The following is a 22121-nucleotide window of genomic DNA, read 5'->3' as shown; positions in this document are numbered from 1 at the left end:
GAAACGGATGGTCAAACAGAACGCGTAAATCGCGTCCTCGAAGAGATACTTCGAGGTTACGTCCAATCGTATCCGAATTGGAGCGAGTTTTTACCGATGGTCGAATTCGCCATCAATAATTTGGTGCATGCGTCTACAACGCATACACCGTTCTTTGTGAATGGCTTACGCCATCCTCGCATACCCAACCAATTAGAGGGATCCTCTAGTTTAAGGGGGGGTGGACTCGCACGAGCAAAACCACTTCTGGCTCATGCAAATCACGCGTCGAAGTTAACAACGATGCGAGTGATGTCGATGTCGAAGAAATCGACGTCGAAGACGAGAATGATCTCATGGCAGTACACACAAAGCGTACTGAAAAAGACAAAACAAATGAGTTAGCAGAAGAATTTCTGCTAACTCGAGAATCAATAATCCGTTTCGTTCAGGATTCCATTGCTAACGCAGTGAACCGACATAAACGGAATGCAGACAAACATAGAAGAGCAAATGTTCATTCATTTAATTTTAATGACCTAGTGCTACTCTTTACGGTAAACTTACCTAAGCGATTAGTCACTAATGTGGGTAGCAGTAAACTACTACCCAAGTTCATTGGTCCTTTCCGTGTACTGCATCGCAGAGGCAATGCGTACACAATAGAATTGCCACGTAGGATGCGTTCGCATCCTACGTTTTACGTTGGTCGGCTCCGCCCGTATCATCAGTACGCGGCTTCTTCCGAGGACGGATTTGACCACCCTTTTCAAGAATCCCAAAAGATTCTTGTGATCGCGAACCAAGTTCTCATCTTGAACCTGAAGTTTCTAATGCCGGTTCCGAATATTTTCGAAACTTCGATGAGCTGACGACAGCTCATCGCGAACAGCATGATATTTCCGTTCGTACTCCAACATGAAGTACGCACTCTTCGAACGGTCTTCCAACCGCTCTATGGTGAGCCTGCCCCGTCTGCTTCAACGAGCGACGCTTGCCGCGCTCGTGGTCAAGTCCCTCCTCCATATCATGGAGGAAGATATCGAGTTTTTCGATTTTCGACTATAGATCCGACACACATTTCGGATCTAATTTTTCTTTCTCCGCCACAACCATTGGTGAATTACCACGGTGGTCAACGTTTCCTTGTGGAACGTATTCAAAATCACCGTGATGTGAAGGGGCAGCGAACGAGTTATCTGGTTCGCTGGCACGGTTTTTCACCTTCATATGACAGCTGGGAGCCTCGTTTCCAGCTAGTTGTTGACGTTGATGGCCTCGTCCATCAGTATGACGAGACCCATACGATGAATCAGAAGGTTCATCGAAAAGAACGCGTCCTTGGCGCTGGTAAATCGATTGCAAACGTCAATCGCATCGCCTATATCGATAGAGGCGCGAGCCCTTCCCCAGGGCGAAGAAAGAGAATAAACATCACCTTTCACTCGTTTCGTGTTGTCAACACAACACGGATAGGGATCACCCCACGTGAGGCATGGAAGTCCTGTCTCACGAGACAACCGATGCAATTTATACCTTGCAACGGTTGGAGTTCGTTTATCAAATTTAACGCGAATCGCGTTAAGTCTTTGAAGCCAGGCTTCGCGTCCAATGCCTTTGACATTGCGAATAAACGCGTTCCAGTCCTGCATCAACGAGAATTATCTCGTTTGTTGTTGCCACTATATTATCGATGCTTAGGAAAAGCATCAAGAAAAAAAAATCTTCCTCAGTGCGAATGTTCTTCGCGCTGGGATCAAGGCCAAGTAGCTTTCTTCGTAATAAACAGGGGATATTTGTTGTGGGGAATAATCTCTCCAGACAAGCTATTGATTAGCTGTTCGGGCAAAAGCCACGGCTTTTTCTCAGTGGCAAGACGTGACATTTCAGTGTCTACGATCCCCTGAGTGGTACCTACTAAAGCAGGGATACCACAAGAAGTTTTATTACGATGGCTTACGTCATCGTCATCACAACGCACATAAATATGTGCGGACGAAGGCACGGGAGACGGTGCTGGCGATAAGGAATCATCCTCATCGTCGGAACTAAACATGCTATAGCGAATGCTATCAGCACGTTTATCCGATTGAGCCCCCGCATTCGAAGGCTCATAATCAGCCGCCTGACGATGATCAGGCGACTGTTCTGTTCTCCCTGAGTCGGCCATTTCGTCCGACTCCCATTCGTAGTCGACCTCGAAAGAGGGGTCGCACTCACGTGGTGTATCACCACGTGCACCCGCAACATAAAGCGTTGCGGGAGAAGATGACACTACGGCAGACGGAACGTCTGCCGAACGAGACAATAACGCCTCGCCGGCGGCTGCATAAACCGCAGCCGAAGGCGCCGCATTTTTCGCATACCGCATGGACTTGCTAATTATGCGATGAAATTAAAAATGACGGTTCTGACCAATCACCATCGTTTTCACTTAAGTATTCATAGTGACCACTCTATTCAATAACAATCAGAGCATCAAGCCATTCTCTGTAATTGATGGGGCGACTTTAGTCGCAGTTCGTAATGACGCGTGATCTGTATACATCACAAACGGCTTAGAGCCTAGCAGATGAACTCTGAATTTTGACAAGAACTTAATTCATTGCAAGTAAATTTTTGTCATGAATTGGGTAGTTCTTTTCCGCAGCTACAAGCTGACTAGACTCGAACACAATTAACGGTTGACGCCCATCATCACCTGCTTGTAACAGAGCACTTCCAATGGCAAAATCCGATGCGTCACAGACGACACTAAAAGACCAATTTGGATTTCGCAGTGCCAAGATCGGAGCATGGATAAGACTATCCTTGACTGCTCGAAAAGCATTATGTTCTGTGCTAGTCCAGCACCATTCTGTATCCTTTAAAGGAGATTAGATAAGGCCTAGCCATATTAGCGCAATTTTCGCTATATTTGTGTAAATAATTGGCGAGACCCAACCACTTACACAAATCTTTTTGGTTCCTAGGAACCGGTCAATCAACTATGGCTTTCACCTTAGCTGGATCTGCTCTAAGGCCTCGCTTCCCAATGAAGCACCCAAAGAAGGGATTTTCTTCTGCGCCAAAAATGCATTTAGATGCATTGAGATACAATATATTTGTGCGCATACACTCGAGCACCGCCCGCAAATGGTCTGTATGGTTTTCCACATCCGACCGACCCTGCTTCGCTCGACTATGGAAAAAAATGTCAACGAAGTAAGTCTGTGCATAGCCTCGATGAGGGCGGAGCGGCTGCGACACTAGACGATTAAATGTAGCCGAGGCGTTGGAGAGCCCTTGTGGCATAAAAACAACCAGTCCCATAGCATACCGTTCGGGATGCTAACCGCTATAAGCGGGATATTCCTAGCTCGCATGAGCAGTTGGTAGCAACCATCGACAAGTCAAGTGCAATTTACATTGTACATCCCACTATATTGTTCTGAAGAACATCCTTTTGAGGAATAAGGGTTTGTGGCAGTATTTAGCTTATTATAAGCATGTACAATGCGCCATTTACCATTTGGCTTGTTGGCACAACATTACGGTGTCGAATGGAAAGATTCACTTTCGCGTACCATCCCAGCCTCGTGCTTAGCACGGAAGCAATCGTCAATGACGTCACACTGCTCCTTTGATGAAGGCCACTGTCTTGTAACACAGCATTTGGCTACAGGAACCAAGTCAAATTCATGACGGACACCTCTATCCGGGGTTAAAACGGATGTTTAATGGTAAATACCACATCGTAGAATTCCTTAATCAAGAAAAAAACTGGATCTGTTCGATCTTTAAGGATCGATGACCCACTCCGCGCACTAAGTGCAGCTTTGTGTCATCCAGGACAGCTTCGTCCAGAAGTGACGATGAGTTTAACTCAATTGTTGGTCGAATAACTACCATTTCAGATAAGTCGCCAGTCTTTTAGGCTCGGCCGCATTTTCTATCGACATTTCGTCTAGCACTAAAAAGAGCATGTGACGAAGGGATTGCCGGAAGGCTAACTTCTCCCTCAATATTACCGGTTACACCATTTACAAGCGTATGTAATTGCTCACTCGTATCACGTTGTGAGCGTATAGACGCTTCGTGTCTCCCTTAGTTTGAAAAGAGACAATACGCCTCTTAGAGGCCGGGACATTCACGTCCCAATATTTCCAGCCTGTATTGGCTCTATATGTCTAATTCGACATCCGACAAGGAGTAAGGTAACTCAACTTCCTTGTCCAGCGACCGGTTACGTGTCACTTCACGTGCATTAGGAGGGTTTGACCCGAAATGCCCTGGCGAACCGCCAACAGTGTCACTACTGACACCTAGAATGGTGCCACCTCGGCCGACCACACTCGGTGGACTCAGACATAGTACTCCACGTATCTCGGGGATATTGCACTCTTGATGACTTGGTCTTAGGCCTACAATGATATCATCATTAAGTGAATCGTTATTATAACAAGTGTCATTCGACGGAGTACGTGCCGTTCCACCCCCTTTTTCTGAGTCGGGCTCAGAATTAATGCTTTCAACATTAGAATTTATTGACTCAGCCATTTCAATGTCTAAACTCTGACAGATTCAGTCAGTGATTAGCGCCAATAGCGGTTTCGTTGCGTTGCAAATGTGGGTTCATGACTCTCCAAAACTTTGCTAAGAACATTGCGCGTGGCGCCTAAGGACTTAGACCTCCAATATATCCATGGCTCATTTTGGCGTTTAAGCCAGGACATACCAAGGATGAATTCATTTCTAGAATCCAAATCAAGGACAAGACAGCGTTCCATACTGTCAAAGTCCAGAAACTTTGTACCTAAGTTTAATGGAACTTTGGGAACAGTGACACGAGTCCCAGTCACTAAGCGAACAGAGACTGTATCACCTTCATGCGCTCTAAGCGCCTCAACGTATTGTTGACTTCCTTCAAGGGAAAGGCGTCGAGCATAATTGCAAGACGCTCCTGAGTCAATTAAAATTGACCACGGCTTATCAAAGCCCTTTACAGTCGCTTGAGCGACTAGCAAGCCAGGCTTGTACTCTCGCCCCGTGCCATTGAGCACCGAGCTAATTGGGGCTAGGTTCTGTTTATTCTCACCTCCTTGAGGTTCAACAGAGCCTAGGTCTTCCCCAGTAAGGCGCCCCGCATCTACTGGGTATCGACGTTTTCCCGCACCGTGCCAGATCTCTGGTATAGGTCGGAATTGGAGCTCTTTCGAGCTTTACGCGTATTAAGTAGGGGACAGGCCGGACGTAAATGTTTCGTGCTTCCGCACATATAACATCTCCGGATATTCTTATGCTGTTCCACAGCTTGAAGTGCTTCTTCTCCGTCCTCAACGAGGCTTAGATCCATAGGTTTCGCTCTATTAGACGGAACCCATGTGCTCGAAGATCTTGTACTTGTACGGGAAAAGAGGCCTGCTATCATGAGCAGACTTAAAGATGAACTCAGCGCGTAGCGCAATGGGAACTGCCTCTTTGAAAGTAGCAGGATGTCCGGGTAGCGCCCTCATTGAGACCCCCCATAAAGACTGTTACAACAACTGCTTCTAGCACCGGGCAGATGGAATGAGAGATTTCAACGCCAGGACATAGTTCCCTAGGGTTCGTTTACCGGTGCAATCATGCTGGTCGTCTGCTGTTTCTGCGAATCACATGAGGGAAAAAAAGCGTCGTTTATAGACCTGATTCAGAGCCTAAGGCTCGCCCTCTTGTTGCCACTGTTAAGACATTTCAGAGTAAAAGAGAAGAAAACCTTCTTTTATGGATCAAGCAGATGAGGATGCCATAGACGCTGCCTTATTCTTAACAGAACGACAAAAGGTGGCCAGGGTCATTTCCAAGCTCGGAGGTAGAGCCATAGGAGGGGCAGTCTCGTGCAGCATGCACAGAAATGTACCGAGTTGGCATACATGCCGCCAAGTGGCCCTGGGCCTTATCTGATAAGAGAGGACTCGTATTGCATTAAGGCTTTAAGCCTTACATGCAGGACCTCTGGTCCCCGGGACATAATGAACTCTATATGTTTAAGCCCAAACAAAGTTTTGAGCTTGTCATACGCTGTGCGTTGCGCCTCTGAAAGTTCTGGAAACGTTTTCATTTCAGTGAAGGCTTAGTCTTATAAAGACTCTGGTGTAGATTGACTACGAGTGCTAGCAGGTTTAGCGGAGCTACCTCGCTCCTTAAGTCAGAATTAGACTTAGAGACTCAAAGGGTCTCTCAGTTATATAGAACTAATAGGTGAACGACAAATGAGTCGTACAAGCTATCAAAGCTTAGTGAATCCTAGTTCAAGGGATTCAGGGGTTTGTAGAACAAAGTGACAACTACGTCCCGAGAGTATGTGCCTCGAAACTTCACGTACACAAGAGTAGAGAGGAAGTTTCTATGAAGCTAAGGGGAGCTAGCTTTGAGGGTCTAGACTAAGAATAGTGAGAAGTAAAAACTGCATAAATATATAGTTAGCTTCCTACGTAAAGATCTTCCATCTACTACTGAACTCTTTATATTAATAACCAATAAGGTATGGCGCCTCCTTGTGCACCGCACAATCGTATCTGATAACGATTGGCGGGGTTAAATCAGACTTAAATTATCCATACAATAGAACTAATGTATTATTGCATCAATATTGCCAGATTTGGTAATGTTGGAACTCTTAAGTTACATATTTAATATAGATAATTTTTTGTACTTCTTTGTGTATTTCCATTCATAGAACATAATATTAAATATTACTCATTTTAGCAAATAATTCTTATGTAATAGGTCACCCCGTTACATCACCCCCTAACCAACAGTCACTATAATGACTAATTTAGGGTGACAGAAAATACTAATTAGTCGTTCCCTATAAGTTTGCATTATTAGTTTTAGTTAAAATTCCAATATTGTCGCATTATTGATTTTTGTTCAGAAATCAATTCGTTTGCGCATGACGACTAAAAGTCCCTCTAATGGGGCACACATCGGTTGGAGAACCGTTGTTGTGGTACATTTACATTATGGGTAAAACACCCTTTTCTCTAATTTCAAAATAGTTAGTTACTTAAATCCCATTTAGTATGGGTAATAAATGTGGTCGCCGCCAGCTATAAATCTGGCGACCAAAATCTATTTTTAATTAGCTAGGGTAAGATTTTAGATTAAATTTAATAGATAAAGTGCAGGTCCCCTTTTGATCTTAAAGCGTTAAGTGCCTTCCTAAGACTTGCGTATTGATCTGTAAGAGAAAGAAGCCTTTCTAAGGTACATCCTCTTGGGCACTAGTTGCCACTTTGTTCTACAAACCCCTGAATCCCTTAAACTAGGATTCCTTAAGCTTTAATAGCTTGTACGACTCCCTGAGTTGTTAAACCCATTATTTCAATAGAACTAAGTGACTCTCTGAGTCTGAAAGTCTTCCTCTGACTTTAGGAGCGAGGTAGCTCCGCTACATCTGGTAGCACTCGTAGTCAATCTACGCCTTTAAAAGACTAATTTTTCACGAAAATGGACGAGGTTCCAGAATTTTCAGAAGCGCAACGCGCCGCTTATGACAATCTCAAAACTTTATTTGGGCTTCAACACGTGGAATTCATTATCTTTCAGGGACCAGAGGTTCTGCATGCAAGGCTTGAAGCCTGGACAAAGTTCCCTGGGTTCTTTTACCCTGTCGAGTCGCTAGAAGCCGTGCTCGCATGCGAAAAGCCTGATCAGGCGGTGCAAACATGCTGGTCATTTGTGTTTCAGCGAATTCCACGAGGGAAAAGCGTCGTTTATGGATGTGCTGCACGATAGTGCTCACTCCATGGCTCTACCTCCAAGTTTGGAAATGGCCATGGCCACCTTTTGCCGTTCTATTAAGAACGAGGCGGAATCGATGGACATTTCCATCTGCTTAATCCAAAAAGGGAGATTTTCTCCCTCGTTTCCCTCAAAAGTTCTCACATTTATAGTTAGAGGGCGAGCCCTCGGCTCTGAGTCAGGTACAGAGATGTACCGGGTTGGCATAGATGCCGCTAAATGGTCCTGTACCTGACCGATCAGGGAGGCTTCGTACCGCGTGAAGGAGTTGAATCAAGACCCAGTGCAAGAAGCAATCGTAGTGAACATCTTTATGGGGGGTCTCAATGAGGGCGTTGCCCGGACGGGATTGTTCAGATCTCATCTGGCTACGTTCGAAGAGGCAGTTGCCATTGCGCTACGCGCCGAGTTTGACTTTAAGTCTGCTCGTGTTAGCACGCCTGTCTACCGAACAAGCTTTTCGAGCACATGGGTTCCGTCTAATAGAGCGAAACCTATGGGTTTAAGCCTCGTTGGGGACGGAGAAGAAGCACTTCAAGCTGTGGAACAGCATAAGAATATCCGGAGATGTTATATGTGCGGAAGCACGAAACATTTATGTCCGGCCTGTCCCCTACTTAATACGCGTAAAGCTCGAAATAGCTCCAATTTCGACCTATACCAGAGATCTGGCACGGTGCGGGAAAACGTCGATACCCAGTAGGTGCGGGGCGCCTTACTGGGGAAGACCTAGGCTCTGTTGAACCTCAAGGAGGTGAGAATAAACAGAATTTAGCCCCAATTAACTCGGTGCTCAATGGCACGGGGCGAGAGTACAAGCCTGGCTTGCTAGTCGCTCAAGCGACTGTAAAGGGCTTTGATAAGCCGTGGTCAATTTTAATTGACTCAGGAGCGTCTTGCAATTATGCTCGACGCCTTTCCCTTGAAGGAAGTCAACAATACGTTGAGGCGCTTAGAGCGCATGAAAGTGATACAGTCTCTGTTCGCTTAGCGACTGGGACTCGTGTCACTGTTCCCAAAGTTCCATTATACTTAGGTATAAAGTTTCTGGACTTTGACAGTATGGAACGCTGTCTCGTCCTTGATTTGGATTCGATATATGATCTTATCCTTGGTATGGCCTGGTTAAAACACCATGAGTCATGGATAGATTGGAGGTCTAAGACCTTAGGCGCCACGCACAATGTTCCTAGCAAAGTTTTGGAGAGTCATGACCACCTTTGCTAGGCAACAAAAACGCTATTGGCGCGGATCATTAAATGAGTCTGTCAAAGTTTTAGACATTGGCATGTCTGAGTTAATAAATTCTAATATTAAAAACATTAATTCTGAGCCCGACTTAGAAAAAGGGGGTGGAACGGCACGTACTCCGTCGAGTGACACTCGTTATAATAACGATTCACTAAATGCTAAAAGCATTGTTGGCCTAAGGCCGAATCATCAAGGGTGCAATATCCCTGAGATACGTTGAGTGGCACGTCTAAGTCCACAGAGTATGATCGGCAGAGGTGACATCATACTGAGTGTCAGTAGTGACACTGTTGGCGGTTCGCCATGACCTCAATTCTGCAATATCCCTGGGATACGTGGAGTGGCACATCTAAGCCCACCGAGTGGGGTCGGCCGAGGTGGCACCATACTGAGTGTCAATAGTGACACTATTGGCAAGTCGCCAGGGCATTTTCGGTCAAACCCTCCTAATGCACGTGAAGCGACACGTAAACGTTCGCTGGATAAGGAAGTTGAGTTACCTAACTCCTTGTCGGATGTCAAATTAGACACCATGTCTTGAATAGAACCAATACAGGCTGGAAAACCCGGGGACGTGAATGTCCCGGCCTCTAAGAGGCGTATTGTCTCCACTCCAAGACAGGGTGGACACGAAGCGTGTATACCCTCACAACGTGAAACGAGTGAGCAATTACATACGCTTGTAAATGGTGTAACCGGTAACATTGAGGGAGAAGTTAGCCTTCCGGCAATCCCTTCGTCACATGCTCTTTTAGAGCTAGACGAAATGTCTATTGATGAGTGCGGTCGATCCTTAAAGGCTGGCGACTTATCGGAAATGGTGGTCATTCGACAAACAATTGAGTTAAACTCATCGTCACTTCTGGACGAAGCTGTCCTGGATGACACAAAAGCTGCACTTAGTGCGCGAAATGAGTCATCTATCTTTAAAGATCCTATAGATCCCTTTTATTTCTTGATTTAGTAATTCCAAGATGTGGTATGTAATAATCCACCATCTGTTTTACCTCCGGATAGAGGTGTTCGTCATGTAATTGACTTGGTTCCTGTAGCCAAAATACTGTGTCACAAGACAATGGCCTTTAACAAGGCAGCAGTGTGACGTCATTGACGATTGCTTCCATGCTAAGCACGAGGCTGGAATGGTATGCGAGAGTGAATCTTTCATTCGACACCGTAATTTTGTGTCAACAAGCCAAATGGTAATACATGCTTATAATAAGCTTAATACTGCCACAAGCCCTTATTCCTCGAAAGGATGTTATCCAGAACAATATAGTGGGACATACGATGTACATTGCACTTGACTTGTCGATGGTTGCTACCAACTGCTCATGCGAGCTAGTAATATTTCGCTTATAGCGGTTAGCATCCCAAACGGTATGCTATGGGACTGGTTGGTTTTATGCCACAAGGGCTCTCCAACGCCTCGGCTACATTTAGTCGTCTAGTGTCGCAGCCGCTCCGCCCTCATCGAGGCTATGCACAGACTTACTTCGTTGACGTTTTTTTCCATAGTCGTGCGGAGCAGGGTCGGTCGGATGTGGAAAACCATACAGACCATTTGTGGGCGGTGCTCGAGTGTATGCGCACAAATATATTGTATCTCAATGCATCTAAATGCATTTTTGGCGCAGAAGAAAATCCCTTCTTAGGGTGCTTCATTGGGAAGCGAGGCCTTAGAGCAGATCCAGCTAAGGTGAAAGCCATAGTTGATTGACCGGTTCCTAGGAACCAAAAAGATTTGTGTAAGTGGTTGGGTCTCGCCAATTATTTACACAAATATAGCGAAAATTGCGCTAATATGGCTAGGCCTTATCTAATCTCCTTTAAAGGATACAGAATGGTGCTGGACTAGCACAGAACATAATGCTTTTCGAGCAGTCAAGGATAGTCTTATCCATGCCCCAATCTTGGCACTGCGAAATCCAAATTGGTCTTTTAGTGTCGTCTGTGACGCATCGGATTTTGCCATTGGCAGTGCTCTGTTACAAGCAGGTGATGATGGGCGTCAACCGTTAATTGTGTTCGAGTCTAGTCAGCTTGTAGCTGCGGAAAAGAACTACCCAATTCATGACAAAAATTTACTTGCAATGAAGTAAGTTCTTGTCAAATTCAGAGTTCATCTGCTAGGCTCTAAGCCGTTTGTGATATATACAGATCACGCGTCATTACGCACTGCGACTAAAGTCGCCCCATCTATTACAGAGAATGGCACGATGACTTTCCTTTTTCGCCGAATACAACTCCGAGGTGAAGGGTAAGCCTGTCAATCAGAATGCTTCCGCTAATGCGTGATCACGCAGGCCGGATGATGAGCTCTCTCATTTAACGACTATACTTTCGCCTATTACTGCATTAATCCGTTCAAATTACGCCAAGGATGAGCAGTGTGTAGCTCTGCTACTATCTTTAACGAGCACTGAATCAGGCTATAAATTGCCGGCAGTTTGCGTGCAAGGTTACATCGATTTTCTATCGATTATAACCTGTTGCTTTATTTCACAGACATCGCGGACCCTCCGCTCATTGTTGTTCCTCATGATGACGATTTAAAGTACCGAATCCGCTATGAGGCACACGATACTGTCCTTGGCGGTCATCTCGGTAGAGAAAAGACCTACGGCTCTATCAGCCAGAGTTATTGGTGGCCCAAACTTTATAAATGGGTCAGCACATATGTTCGCACATGCGAAACGTGCCAACGGGTTAAACCCTCGGCGCATGCTGCTGCACCACTGGCGAGTCTTCCCGTCCCCATAAGTTGCTGGGAGTCCATTCATATGGATTTTGTTTTCGGTCTACCGAAAGATTCAGCCGGTAACTCCGGTATAGTAGTCTTTGTTGACCGATTGAGCAAAATGGCTCACCTAGCGGCCGTGCCGGATTCCATTGATGAAGAGGGTACAGCTAAGCTGTTTATCAATCGCGTGTTTCGACAACATGGTTTGCCAGTGGCAATTGCCTCTGATCGGGACCCCCGTTTCACGGTAAATTCAGGAAATTAATTTTCCGAGTGCGTGGCACCAGATTGGATATATCCACTGCGGACCATCCGCAGACCGATGGTCAAACTGAACGTGTCAATCGCGTCATTATAGATGTTTTACGCGGCGTGTGTGCTCATACACCAAAGCGCTGGAGCTCAATGCTCCAAGTGGTGAAGTTTGCGTTAAATAACGCTGTCCATGCCTTTACAGGCTATACTCCGTTCTATGTAAACGGTCTTACCCACCCACGCGTTCCATTAACGATACCACTGCGTGGTTCAGGGCTTAGTGGGGGAGAATTAGCCGATAGGCTTGTGTCTTAAGACACGTAAGGGATACGATGGCTGATAGCCAAGACAAACAAAAAAGAACAAGCAGATGCCAAAAGCAAAAGCTGTATTAATTTTTATACGGTCAGAGACCGAGTTTTACTAAACGCTACTAACCTACCTACCAACTTGGTTTCCGCGGTCTTCCAGACCAAATTGCGCCCGCGCTTTATTGGACCATTTACGGTCGGGGCCAAGAAGGGCCTAGCTTATACGCTAAACCTTCCCAGCAAGCTGCGGACACACCCAGTGTTTTACGTTGGCTTGCTTAAGCCATATCGGGACCCTTCCCACGTGGACTTGAAGGCGCTTGCGCCGAGACAGGCGGTCGTATCGCAGATTGCTGTATCCCCACCAGGATATCCAGCTGGCCCTCTAAAGGAGGCTGCTGACGCTCCAGCGTCGAAAGACGGTCCCGAACCGCCTCAAAAGAGCTCTCAACCCGAGCAAGGACCTCACGAAGAAGTTGCACCTCGTGCAGTAGAGCATCAAATGCAAATGCTTCCGCCGAATTTTCGGCCCCCTCCCGCGCTGCTTGATGCGCGAGGGAACTTTTAAAGCGAAGTCATCGTGAGGGTCAAAACCAGTATTTGGTGAAGTGGCTAGGGTACCCCTCTTCTAAAAACTCTTGGGAGTTCGAGGTACCTCTTCGGCAAGATTGCCCGTACGCCGTTGACGTTTTTGGGCGCCAAGCTCAAGGTCAACTCGCGTCGAACGACGCTTCCTACCACTAAACGTGGTATTAGGTGGTATTAAAGCCTCAGTGCGGCTTCGATCCTTGGTTGTACGGTCAACCGAAGCACTAAAATATCGGCTAGGCCTTTCCTCGTTTTGTGGCATAACTGCCGAACGTAACTGGCTTTGGCCTTAAGCTTAGCGAAATCGAAGCGAAGCTTCCGTTCCAAACGAACATCACCTCTATCCGCAGACTCTCTGATATTTCAAATATTACGAAGTCGGCGGGCCCGGTGAACCCAGTTCTCAAATGAGACTTTGTTTTCAGTCCTTGTTTCGTTTGGAAACAAAACGATCGGAATTTCCCTCATGGAGGTCACCGAAGCCCCACGGGCTTGATCACGTAAACGCGGTAGATACTGGCTTCGCGTCATTACTTTCGGCGTAAGGTATTGCTCATGAAGAGCGTCGCGGACAGCGACCTCCTCCGGCGTCCTCGCCGGGTCACCAGAGATCCAGATGGCCAAGCTATGACCCGCTATCTCTTTGAGACGCTCCTCCGCACTAAGCGGAGTGAATATATATTCACTACGAGCCTTAGCTTTCGCTATCTCGGCAGCTCGACGACGAGCTCTTTCCTCTATGAGGATTATCTGCTCTTGCTCTTCATCGAGCGGATTCGTAAGATGTTGGACTCAGGGTCACGTGTCCTGCTCAGTGCAGTTAAGACATCAGCGGCACCACGTTCTGGGAACCGATTCGGGGCCCGCCGACATTCATCCGGAGGAGAAGGCGTGAAAGAACGAACTCTCTTCTCTCTTCCTCCTCTGATGGAGAGTGACTTTCAAAGTCCAAGTCCACCATTCCCTCATCGTCGAGGAAGGTACTAAGAGCCTGTGACTCACGCTTGATTGTCATGAGACAAAGGAAATAAAACACAACCGAACGGTAAGCTGTTTAAGTTCCAACCTCAAAGAGAAATGAAGCGAATATTGTCACTCGGTGTCAACATTATGATGGGGGGGGGGTAATGGGCACACATCGGTTGGAGAACTGTTGTTGTGCTACATTTACTTTATGGGTAAAATACCAATTTATCTAATTTCAAAATAGTTAGTTACTTAAATCCCATTTATTTTTATGGGTAACAAATGTGGTCACCGCCAGACATAAATCTGGCGACCAAAATCTATTTTTAATTAGCTAGGGTAAGGTTTTTAGATTTGATTAATTAAATAAAGTGCAGTTCCTTTTTTGATCTTAAAGCGTTAAGTGCCTTCCTAAGGCTTGCGCATTGATCTGTAAGAGATAGAAGCCTTTCTAAGATATATCCTCTTGGGCACTAATTGCCACTTGATTCTCCGAACCCCTGAATTCCTTGAACTAGGATTCCTTAAGCTTTAATAGCTTGTACGACTCCCTGAGTTGTTAAACCCATTATTTCAATAGAACTAAGTGACTCTCTGAGTCTGAAAGTCTTCCTCTGACTTTAGGAGCGAGGTAGCTCCGCTACAGTCCCCGTGAGGTCGCAAAGCTGACAGCTGCACGGATCAGTGCAGCTGCTAGTTATGCAAATGTTTCAGTAGACGCTAATGCGTCTACTGTAGACAGGTCATGGAAGGACTACTAATGCTGCCAAGTGTAGGCGAGCGCTTCTATAGCTGCCACGTTTCACTTAATCACACACCTTCAAGCACAATGAGGTAGTTGGTGGGCACCCAAGCGACCTCTTCAACGAACTAAGTGTAGGAAAATAAAACAAAGCGGTCAGAGCTCTAAGAGGTAATTTTGAGAGTAAAATGTGTATTGCTTGATCGCACGCATGCGATCTTACTTTGCCTTGACTTCTCGAGGCCATGGGGTCGCGAATCTCCCTGCGACTGTTCATCCGACTGCCCGCGCGCGACTGCTCCCAAGAGACGGCTTCCTACACAGTAAACACATCACGTTTTTAACAATAAGTACCTTAGGACACGTGTCGTCACGGAAACGGTAATCCGGCTTTACGTGCGCACTTGTTATCTAGAAAGTAGTCTTAAGACTGATATATAATCAATGGAACAAAATAGATAACCTTTTAACTAATCAATAGAAACCATCCCTGTAGATGTGCACCCTACATTGCAAGCACACCCAAGTGGCAGGTCTATAGACTTCACATGAAGTCATTGACCATTCCGTTAAGTACACAAAGTGTACTTGACCCGTTACGTTATCAGCACTAGCAAAAGGCCCGTTACAATTTGTGTACCAAGCATGCTTTAATAACGCAGTGATAAGAGCGCGCAACTCTTGGACATAATCCGATAGTTCCTTTCTACCCTTACGGGAAGATAAGAAGCATGAAAGCACGTGATAAGCCTATTTAGCGGAGCAAAATTACGCATCGTAAAAATTGGAAAGTGGTAGGATTAATTGATTTTGATTGGCTAAAAGTCAAGTGCGGAATGAGTTCGTAAATCGTTTTTGGTGTAGAAATATCAATTGACTTTAAACATTGTCTAAGTGTTCAATTATTTCTTCATTTATGTTTGCAGCTGGTAAAGCGACGGCAACGCAGGGCGTCGATGCGGATTCTAAAGATGACGCATGCGGTGGGTAGTGAATGCTATTCTATGTTTTGTGATAATATGCATATTGGCTTTCTATTTATCAGACTGGCTAAGCGTTGGTAAGAGCTTCGCCCAAGGCAAAATGGACGATATGTTCACTGTGAAGCACAATTTTACAGACTCGTCGGCTTCTACAATGCAAGTGTACAGGCATCAGCACGACAAACATGGATCTGTTAGGAAGAAGCGATGTAAGAGGCAGAACCGACCTAGCGATGATTCGACGACAGTATCATCGCATGGGAGTTACCTCCTCGCCAAGCACAAAAAGAAAAGGAAGGACAAAAAACGAGACAGATCAAGGTATCAAATGAACAGTAGTGATGATGGTATATTAGGCCACTGCTCTAGCGTACTTTCAGCACGTAGCAGCTACCTTGTGCAATCCCGATTCGATCATCACATTGACGAGGAACGTACTGAGCGGAAGCCAGTCAAAGATAATATTTCTTGCACTGAAAAGGCAGATTGTAGTGTCGCCACGATTTTTGAGTTTGATAGAATCGGCGATCGCGCCAATCAGTTTTTTGGGTCGTCATACCTTTATGACCAACCATTATATGTCTTGGCTTCCAGGAGAAATTCTTGTAATGGTGTATGGATTTCACAAGCACAATTATCGTATGGAAGAAGCGACACAACAGTCAAGGAGAAGCGTGTAAACGATTTAATTCGGTATTTTTCTCCTGAGGCACAGAAACTGGAAATAAATAGTCAACAAAAACGTTTACATCTTGCCTACTCGGATCAAAGAATGTCCAACAAGTCAGCGGAAAGCAAAATGCAACGTTCGACACACAATTATACTGAAGTGGCATACATTCCCCTCGACCCGTCTCTTGACACCGTGAATGATGCAATATTAGATGATGATGCCGACAGAATATTGCTTACCGACATTCAAAGTATGGAACAGCACCTAGTGAAACGCAATAAAATGCTTAATCTTGCTGTTATGGCGAATCCACACAACATTCAAAATTGGCTTGACTTGATAGCCTTTCAAGACGACACATTACGTCTTCACATCAAAACGAAAAGGATTAACTCAGTGATGAAAGCAAGTGTTATGGAAAAGCAAGTGGCAATTGTAGCAAGAGCTCTTGCTAAGAATCCTGGCTCGCGTGTGTTGCACCGAATTAAGCTTAATATGGCTTTGCAGAGTCAGACATGCAATAGAGTAGCTGGAGTGGAATCGATACTACTTCAGCAGATCGAACATTTTCTCGACAAAGATCCAACAAATTGCGAACTATGGCTCAAACTGCTACAATATCGCCTGCAGCAATTTGGTAGCTTCTCAATGCAGTCAGTACGTGATCTGTACGCGCGTATATTTACAGTCTTAAGGAAAGAATGTGAAGCTAACGCTACAGTGAAGATATCTGAACAAACAATGCCAGGTCTCGACAAATGTGAAAAGATGAAAACATCACAACATCTTGATAAAACTTTAGCTTTTCTTCTCGAATTTCATTTCCTCATGTGCCGATTCGAGAAAAAAGCAGGCTTTATCGAACGTTCGCTCTCTCATGCTCAAGCCCTAATAGATTTTTCCTTCGATGACTGTCGGATAATTGCTTCAAGTAGTAGCAAGGATACTCATCTGAGCAGGTTACAACAATTTGCTAAACGTTGGAATGATAAAGATGTGCCTCGAATTGGTGAAATCCGACGTGGAATGACTTCTCAAAGCAATTTTTTACCCAAAGATTCTTCGAATCAGGCCCTTGTCCAGTTTCAAAACTACATATTTAAAATTGGTTCTGTAAACATTGACCATGTTAATCCGCCTGAAGTAATACGAACTGACAAGCATCAACAGAGTCTGTTGACAGAGTCTGCCGCATATAAACGCCAGACATATTCAAGTGGAAAGAAAGCTTTCGATGTAATCGGAACTGAGCAAGGCAAACATTCTCGACTGTGTGACGAATCGGAGATGGAATTTAGCAAACTCGTATACAGCAATTTACACGGGTATCGTATTAAAGTTGATAATGCCAACGATTCAAAAGAGTACGAGCGTATTTTAGATGAGCTACGCCGTACAAGTAAAAATGGGCAAGCTCGGCAAATTCGGCTGCAAGATAAAGGAAAGAAGAAAAGTGCAGTTCTTGCAGCGACGATATCGCAATTGGAAGACCAGCGTGCAAATTACGATTCCGTCGACGAAGATGACCGCTTTTTAAGCTGGCTTCATGATGAAGAAGTTCAAAAACATTTACAATGGATCCCGCTGCGGTCAGACAATCCTCAAAATCAGAACCTTATCGTGCAACAACCCGACCGTGTCACGCTTACAGAAGAAATTCAACCATTTTTGTTCTATGTGCCGAAAATGCACCGATGGCGGCTTATCGCGGAGATTTTAGAGATATTCGGTGTCGAGTGGTGCGGGGAGTTTTCATGGAAGACTGATTTTCCAGAATGCGCGTCGATGTGCGCCGATAGCCCTACCGACTACGAAATGCTCGTAAGCCCAATCCTTTCTGTTTTAAGTATGGAACAAGGTACATCCAAGCATAATTTGCTATTTCTTGATCCGAATGATCGAAAGACATTGCTTAAAAATACACTTCTTAAAGATGTTGTTGTAAAACAAGATGTGCTTAGCGACCCTAGCAAGGTGGCGTTTGTCCGTCGGATCTTTGAGCAAGGTTTAGAGTTATGTCAAAAATTGAATGAGGTTATACAAAGCACCCTTAAGTGCTTGTGGATTGGCTTTGAAGCTGAAGTTATACGTATGACTGGGGCGTCATCGGATAGCGTAGCAAACGCTCGACTTTTGAGTCAACGCTTGGCAAAGAATTCCACGGATAATCACCCAGATCTACGTGTTCTGTTTGCATACGCGAAGCTCGAATTAAATGTGGGTAATGAGCGTCAAGGGTATCGAGTTTGTGAAAAAGCTCTTAAATCACTAAAAGAACGCAATTTGGTAGGGGACAGCAACTTCCATCGCTTCACCTTTCTGCAGGCGCGTCTTGAGCTGTGGTCGCCTTTTAAGAGCCGTGACCAAAAGCAGCTTCGTTTGTTGCGGTGTCTATACACGCTATGGAGAGCGCAGCAGCCAAATCGGGTAAATGGGAAGGAGATTGAAGCGCTTGATACGATCGGTAAATTGAGCAAGAAACAGTTTCGTGCCCGCTTGCAGGAGCAGTTGATGTCTGATCCGTCGACTAGATCTGATCTTATTGCGAAATACAGGGCAGATCTTGGCTCTGCAGCTCAACATTGTGCTCTTATAACATCGCGAAGTCCCGAGGATAGCACAGCAAACTACATCGATTCCAACCCTTTTGGCTGCTACGTTGGTTACTGTTTGCATAATCTGGCACTGATAGTTTATGCCTACGATGGGTTTGATGCAGCATGCCGTGTGTACCGTCAATTCTTGACCAATAGCGAGCATCAAGATTGCAAGCAAGAAGTATGGGCATGGACGTGCTTTCTCGAATTTATGCAGCAACATCAACTTTTGGGCTTATCGCCCAGGCTAGCCCCTCGTCTTTGGCGTTTGACAATCTCGGAGGCTGTGGAGTATCACCCGTACAACGAAGTATTTTTACGGCTTTTCGCTGATTCTGATAAGGGAAACACAATTTCACAGGTGCATCGGAAGTACTCTATTTGGGTAGAGAAGCGATGGCGACGTTATTATGATTCACCGGACGTGATAGAGTGGCTATTCATGCTGCTCTGTGAAATTTACCGCGTGGAGCGTGCAGCGACTATCTTGGAATTATCTAGAAATGTAGATCCATGTATTGACGAGCACTCACACCCCATGTGCTGCGTTTTCCATCGCTGGGGAAGGAACACGACTGGAATTACTCGTATCCGACAGCTATTTGAAAATATAGTGACGCAGTTCCGAACTAAGGGCAGCGCGCTATGCTGGGAGCTCTATTTGCGTTTTGAGGTTGCACTTGGCAAAATTGATGCAGCGACAAAAGTGCTGTATCGTGGAATAGCTTCCTGCCCCTGGAGCAAGTCACTTTATATGAACGGGCTTCGCATTTTGCGTGCTTACTTGAGCGAAGAAGAATGTCACGAACTTCTTGAGTTTATGGAGTCAAAAGAGCTGAGCGTGCGTGCTGATTTGAAGTAAATTAGTCGTTTGAGGATACAACAATTTTATGGGATCGTAAACATCTTAATCTCGACCTTTAACTTAAAAATACTTGCTTAAAAAGTTAAAATTGGCTGACCTGTTTTGAAGCACACATAACAGCGTTCTTAACGAAGCTTTCGTCCGATTTCATCGATCACTCCCGTATAGCTAAAAACGTAGCGTGCAGCCGATTTTGGGGACGGCTACAGCAGACGGCAAAAATCTTTAGCTGTAAACGCAAAAAAAACATCAAGGATTCACGATGAGAAATACAATGGGGTTGGTGAACCGCTGTTGTGTTACATTTACATTATTGGTAAAATACCTTTTTATCCTTTTTTTATAATAGTTAATTACAAAAATCCCATTTAATACTGGTAACAAATGCGGTCGCCGCCATTATAAATCTGGCGGCCGAAATCTATTTTTAAATTAGCTAGGGTAAGGTTTGTAGCTAACATGCCCCCCAATGCAGAACCCCTAAACGTAAGTGGCGAGCTATGATTTACTGAATTTTAATAAACGAATTTTGACTGGCTGTACGTTTATCTGACAAAATGGCAAAGGCTTGCGCTTGCATATGGAAGCTGAAAACGGCAGAAGCTTGCAAATGGAAGCTGTAATGCCGTTTGCAGCGAAGTGCATCGGTAATAAGTTTTATTGGGAAATCAACGGATGTCGAGCTACAACCTGGTCCGATCGGAACCGTGTTCCAAAAGTCTCGCTCAATAAAGCAATTTCAAGCCGTCGTAGATAGCGTGTTACCAGATACGCAAGCGTCTGCCACTGGTATGATTAATACTTGGGCACACATCGGTTGGAGAACCGTTGTTGTGGTATATTTACTTTATGGGTAAAAATACCCTTTTATCTAATTTCAAAATAGTTAGCTACTTAAATCCCATTTATTATGGGTAATAAATGTGGTCGCCGCCAGCTATAAATCAGGCCACCAAAATCTATTTTTAGCTAGGGTAAGGTTTTTAGATTAAATAATGAACTAAAGTGCAGTTCCCCTTTTGATCTTAAAGCGTTAAGTGCCTTCCTAAGGCTTGCGCATTGATCTGTAAGAGAAAGAAGCCTTTCTAAGGTATATCCTCTTGGGCACTTGTTGCCACTTAGTTCTACGAACCCCTAAATCCCTTGAACTAGGATTCCTTAAGCTTTAATAGCTTGTACGACTCCCTGAGTTGTTAAACCCATTATTTCAATAGAACTAAGTGACTCTCTGAGTCTGAAAGTCTTCCTCTGACTTTAGGAGCGAGGTAGCTCCGCTACACCTGGTAGCACTCGTAGTCAATTTACGCCTTTAAAAGACTAATTTCTCACGAAAATGGACGAGGTTGCAGAATTTTCAGCAGCGCAACGCGCCGCTTATGACAAGCTCAAAACCTTATTCGGCTTGAGCACGTGGAATTTATTATACGAAGCCTCTCTGATCGGTCAAGTACAGGACCATTTACGGCATTTATGCCAACCCGGTACATCTCTGTACCTGACTCAGAGCCGAGGGCTCGCCCTCTAACTGAAAATGTGAGAATATTTGAAGGAAAAGAGGGAGAAAATCTCTTTTTTGGATTAAGCAGATGGAAATGTCCATTGATTCCGCCTTGTTCTTAATAGAACGGCAAAAGGTGGCTATGGCCATTTTCAAACTTGGAGGTAGAGCCATGGAGTGGGCACTGTCGTGCAGCACGTCCATAAACGACGCTTTTCCCTCGTGGGATTCGCTGAAACAGCAAATGACCAGCATGTTTGCACCGCCTGATCAGGCTTTTCGCATGCGAGCACGGCTCCTAGCGACTCGACAGGGTAACAGAACCCTAGGGAACTTTGTCCAGGAGTTGAATCAAGACCCAGTGCAAGAAGCAATCGTAGTGACCACCTTTATGGGGGGTCTCAATGAGGGCGTTGCCCGGACGGAATTGTTCAGATCTCATCCGGCTACGTTCGAAGAGGCAGTTGCAATAGCGCTACGCGCTGAGTTCGACTTTAAGTCTACTCATGAAAGCAGGCCTGTTTTCCCGTAGGAATTGGCGCAAATCCTTCACATGCCGTGGGATTGACCATTCCTTTACTGATATTACCTTGTCTGGGTCGGCTCGTACACCATGTGTACCAACAATGCAGCCCAGTACAGATATCTCAGGGACCCCTATGACGCACTTTTGCAAGTTGACGTACAATTGGGCGTCCTTTAAAGTCTGCAACACAGCGTCTAAATGACGCTGTGCGACTCTATTGCGCTCGAATACATCGTCAAAGTAATGAGGCGCGTAGGCACGGTGCTGACGCATCACGTGAGCCACCACTCGGTTGAATGTCGCTGGTGCGTTTTTAAACCTTGGGGCATCACAAGCCACGCCCAAAGCATACCATTTGGGGCGCTTACTGCCATTTT

At 45.3% G+C, this 22121-nt stretch overlaps 1 protein-coding gene across 1 annotated transcript; it reads left to right on the top strand.

Annotated features, from left to right (window-relative positions):
* Nucleotides 1–15438: 15438 nt before the first annotated feature.
* Nucleotides 15439–19717, top strand: CCR75_005572 (uncharacterized protein; the record flags this gene model as incomplete). Its single annotated transcript, XM_067963652.1, has 3 exons — nucleotides 15439–15442; nucleotides 15529–15585; nucleotides 15648–19717. The coding sequence occupies 3 exons, from the start codon at nucleotides 15439–15441 to the stop codon at nucleotides 19715–19717; spliced, it is 4131 nt and encodes a 1376-aa protein (XP_067815152.1).
* Nucleotides 19718–22121: the final 2404 nt, after the last annotated feature.

Source organism: Bremia lactucae, linkage group LG3 (genome assembly GCF_004359215.1).
Source record: "Bremia lactucae strain SF5 linkage group LG3, whole genome shotgun sequence".
Taxonomy (NCBI): domain Eukaryota; phylum Oomycota; class Peronosporomycetes; order Peronosporales; family Peronosporaceae; genus Bremia; species Bremia lactucae.
This window is presented reverse-complemented; position numbering and strand designations above follow the sequence as displayed.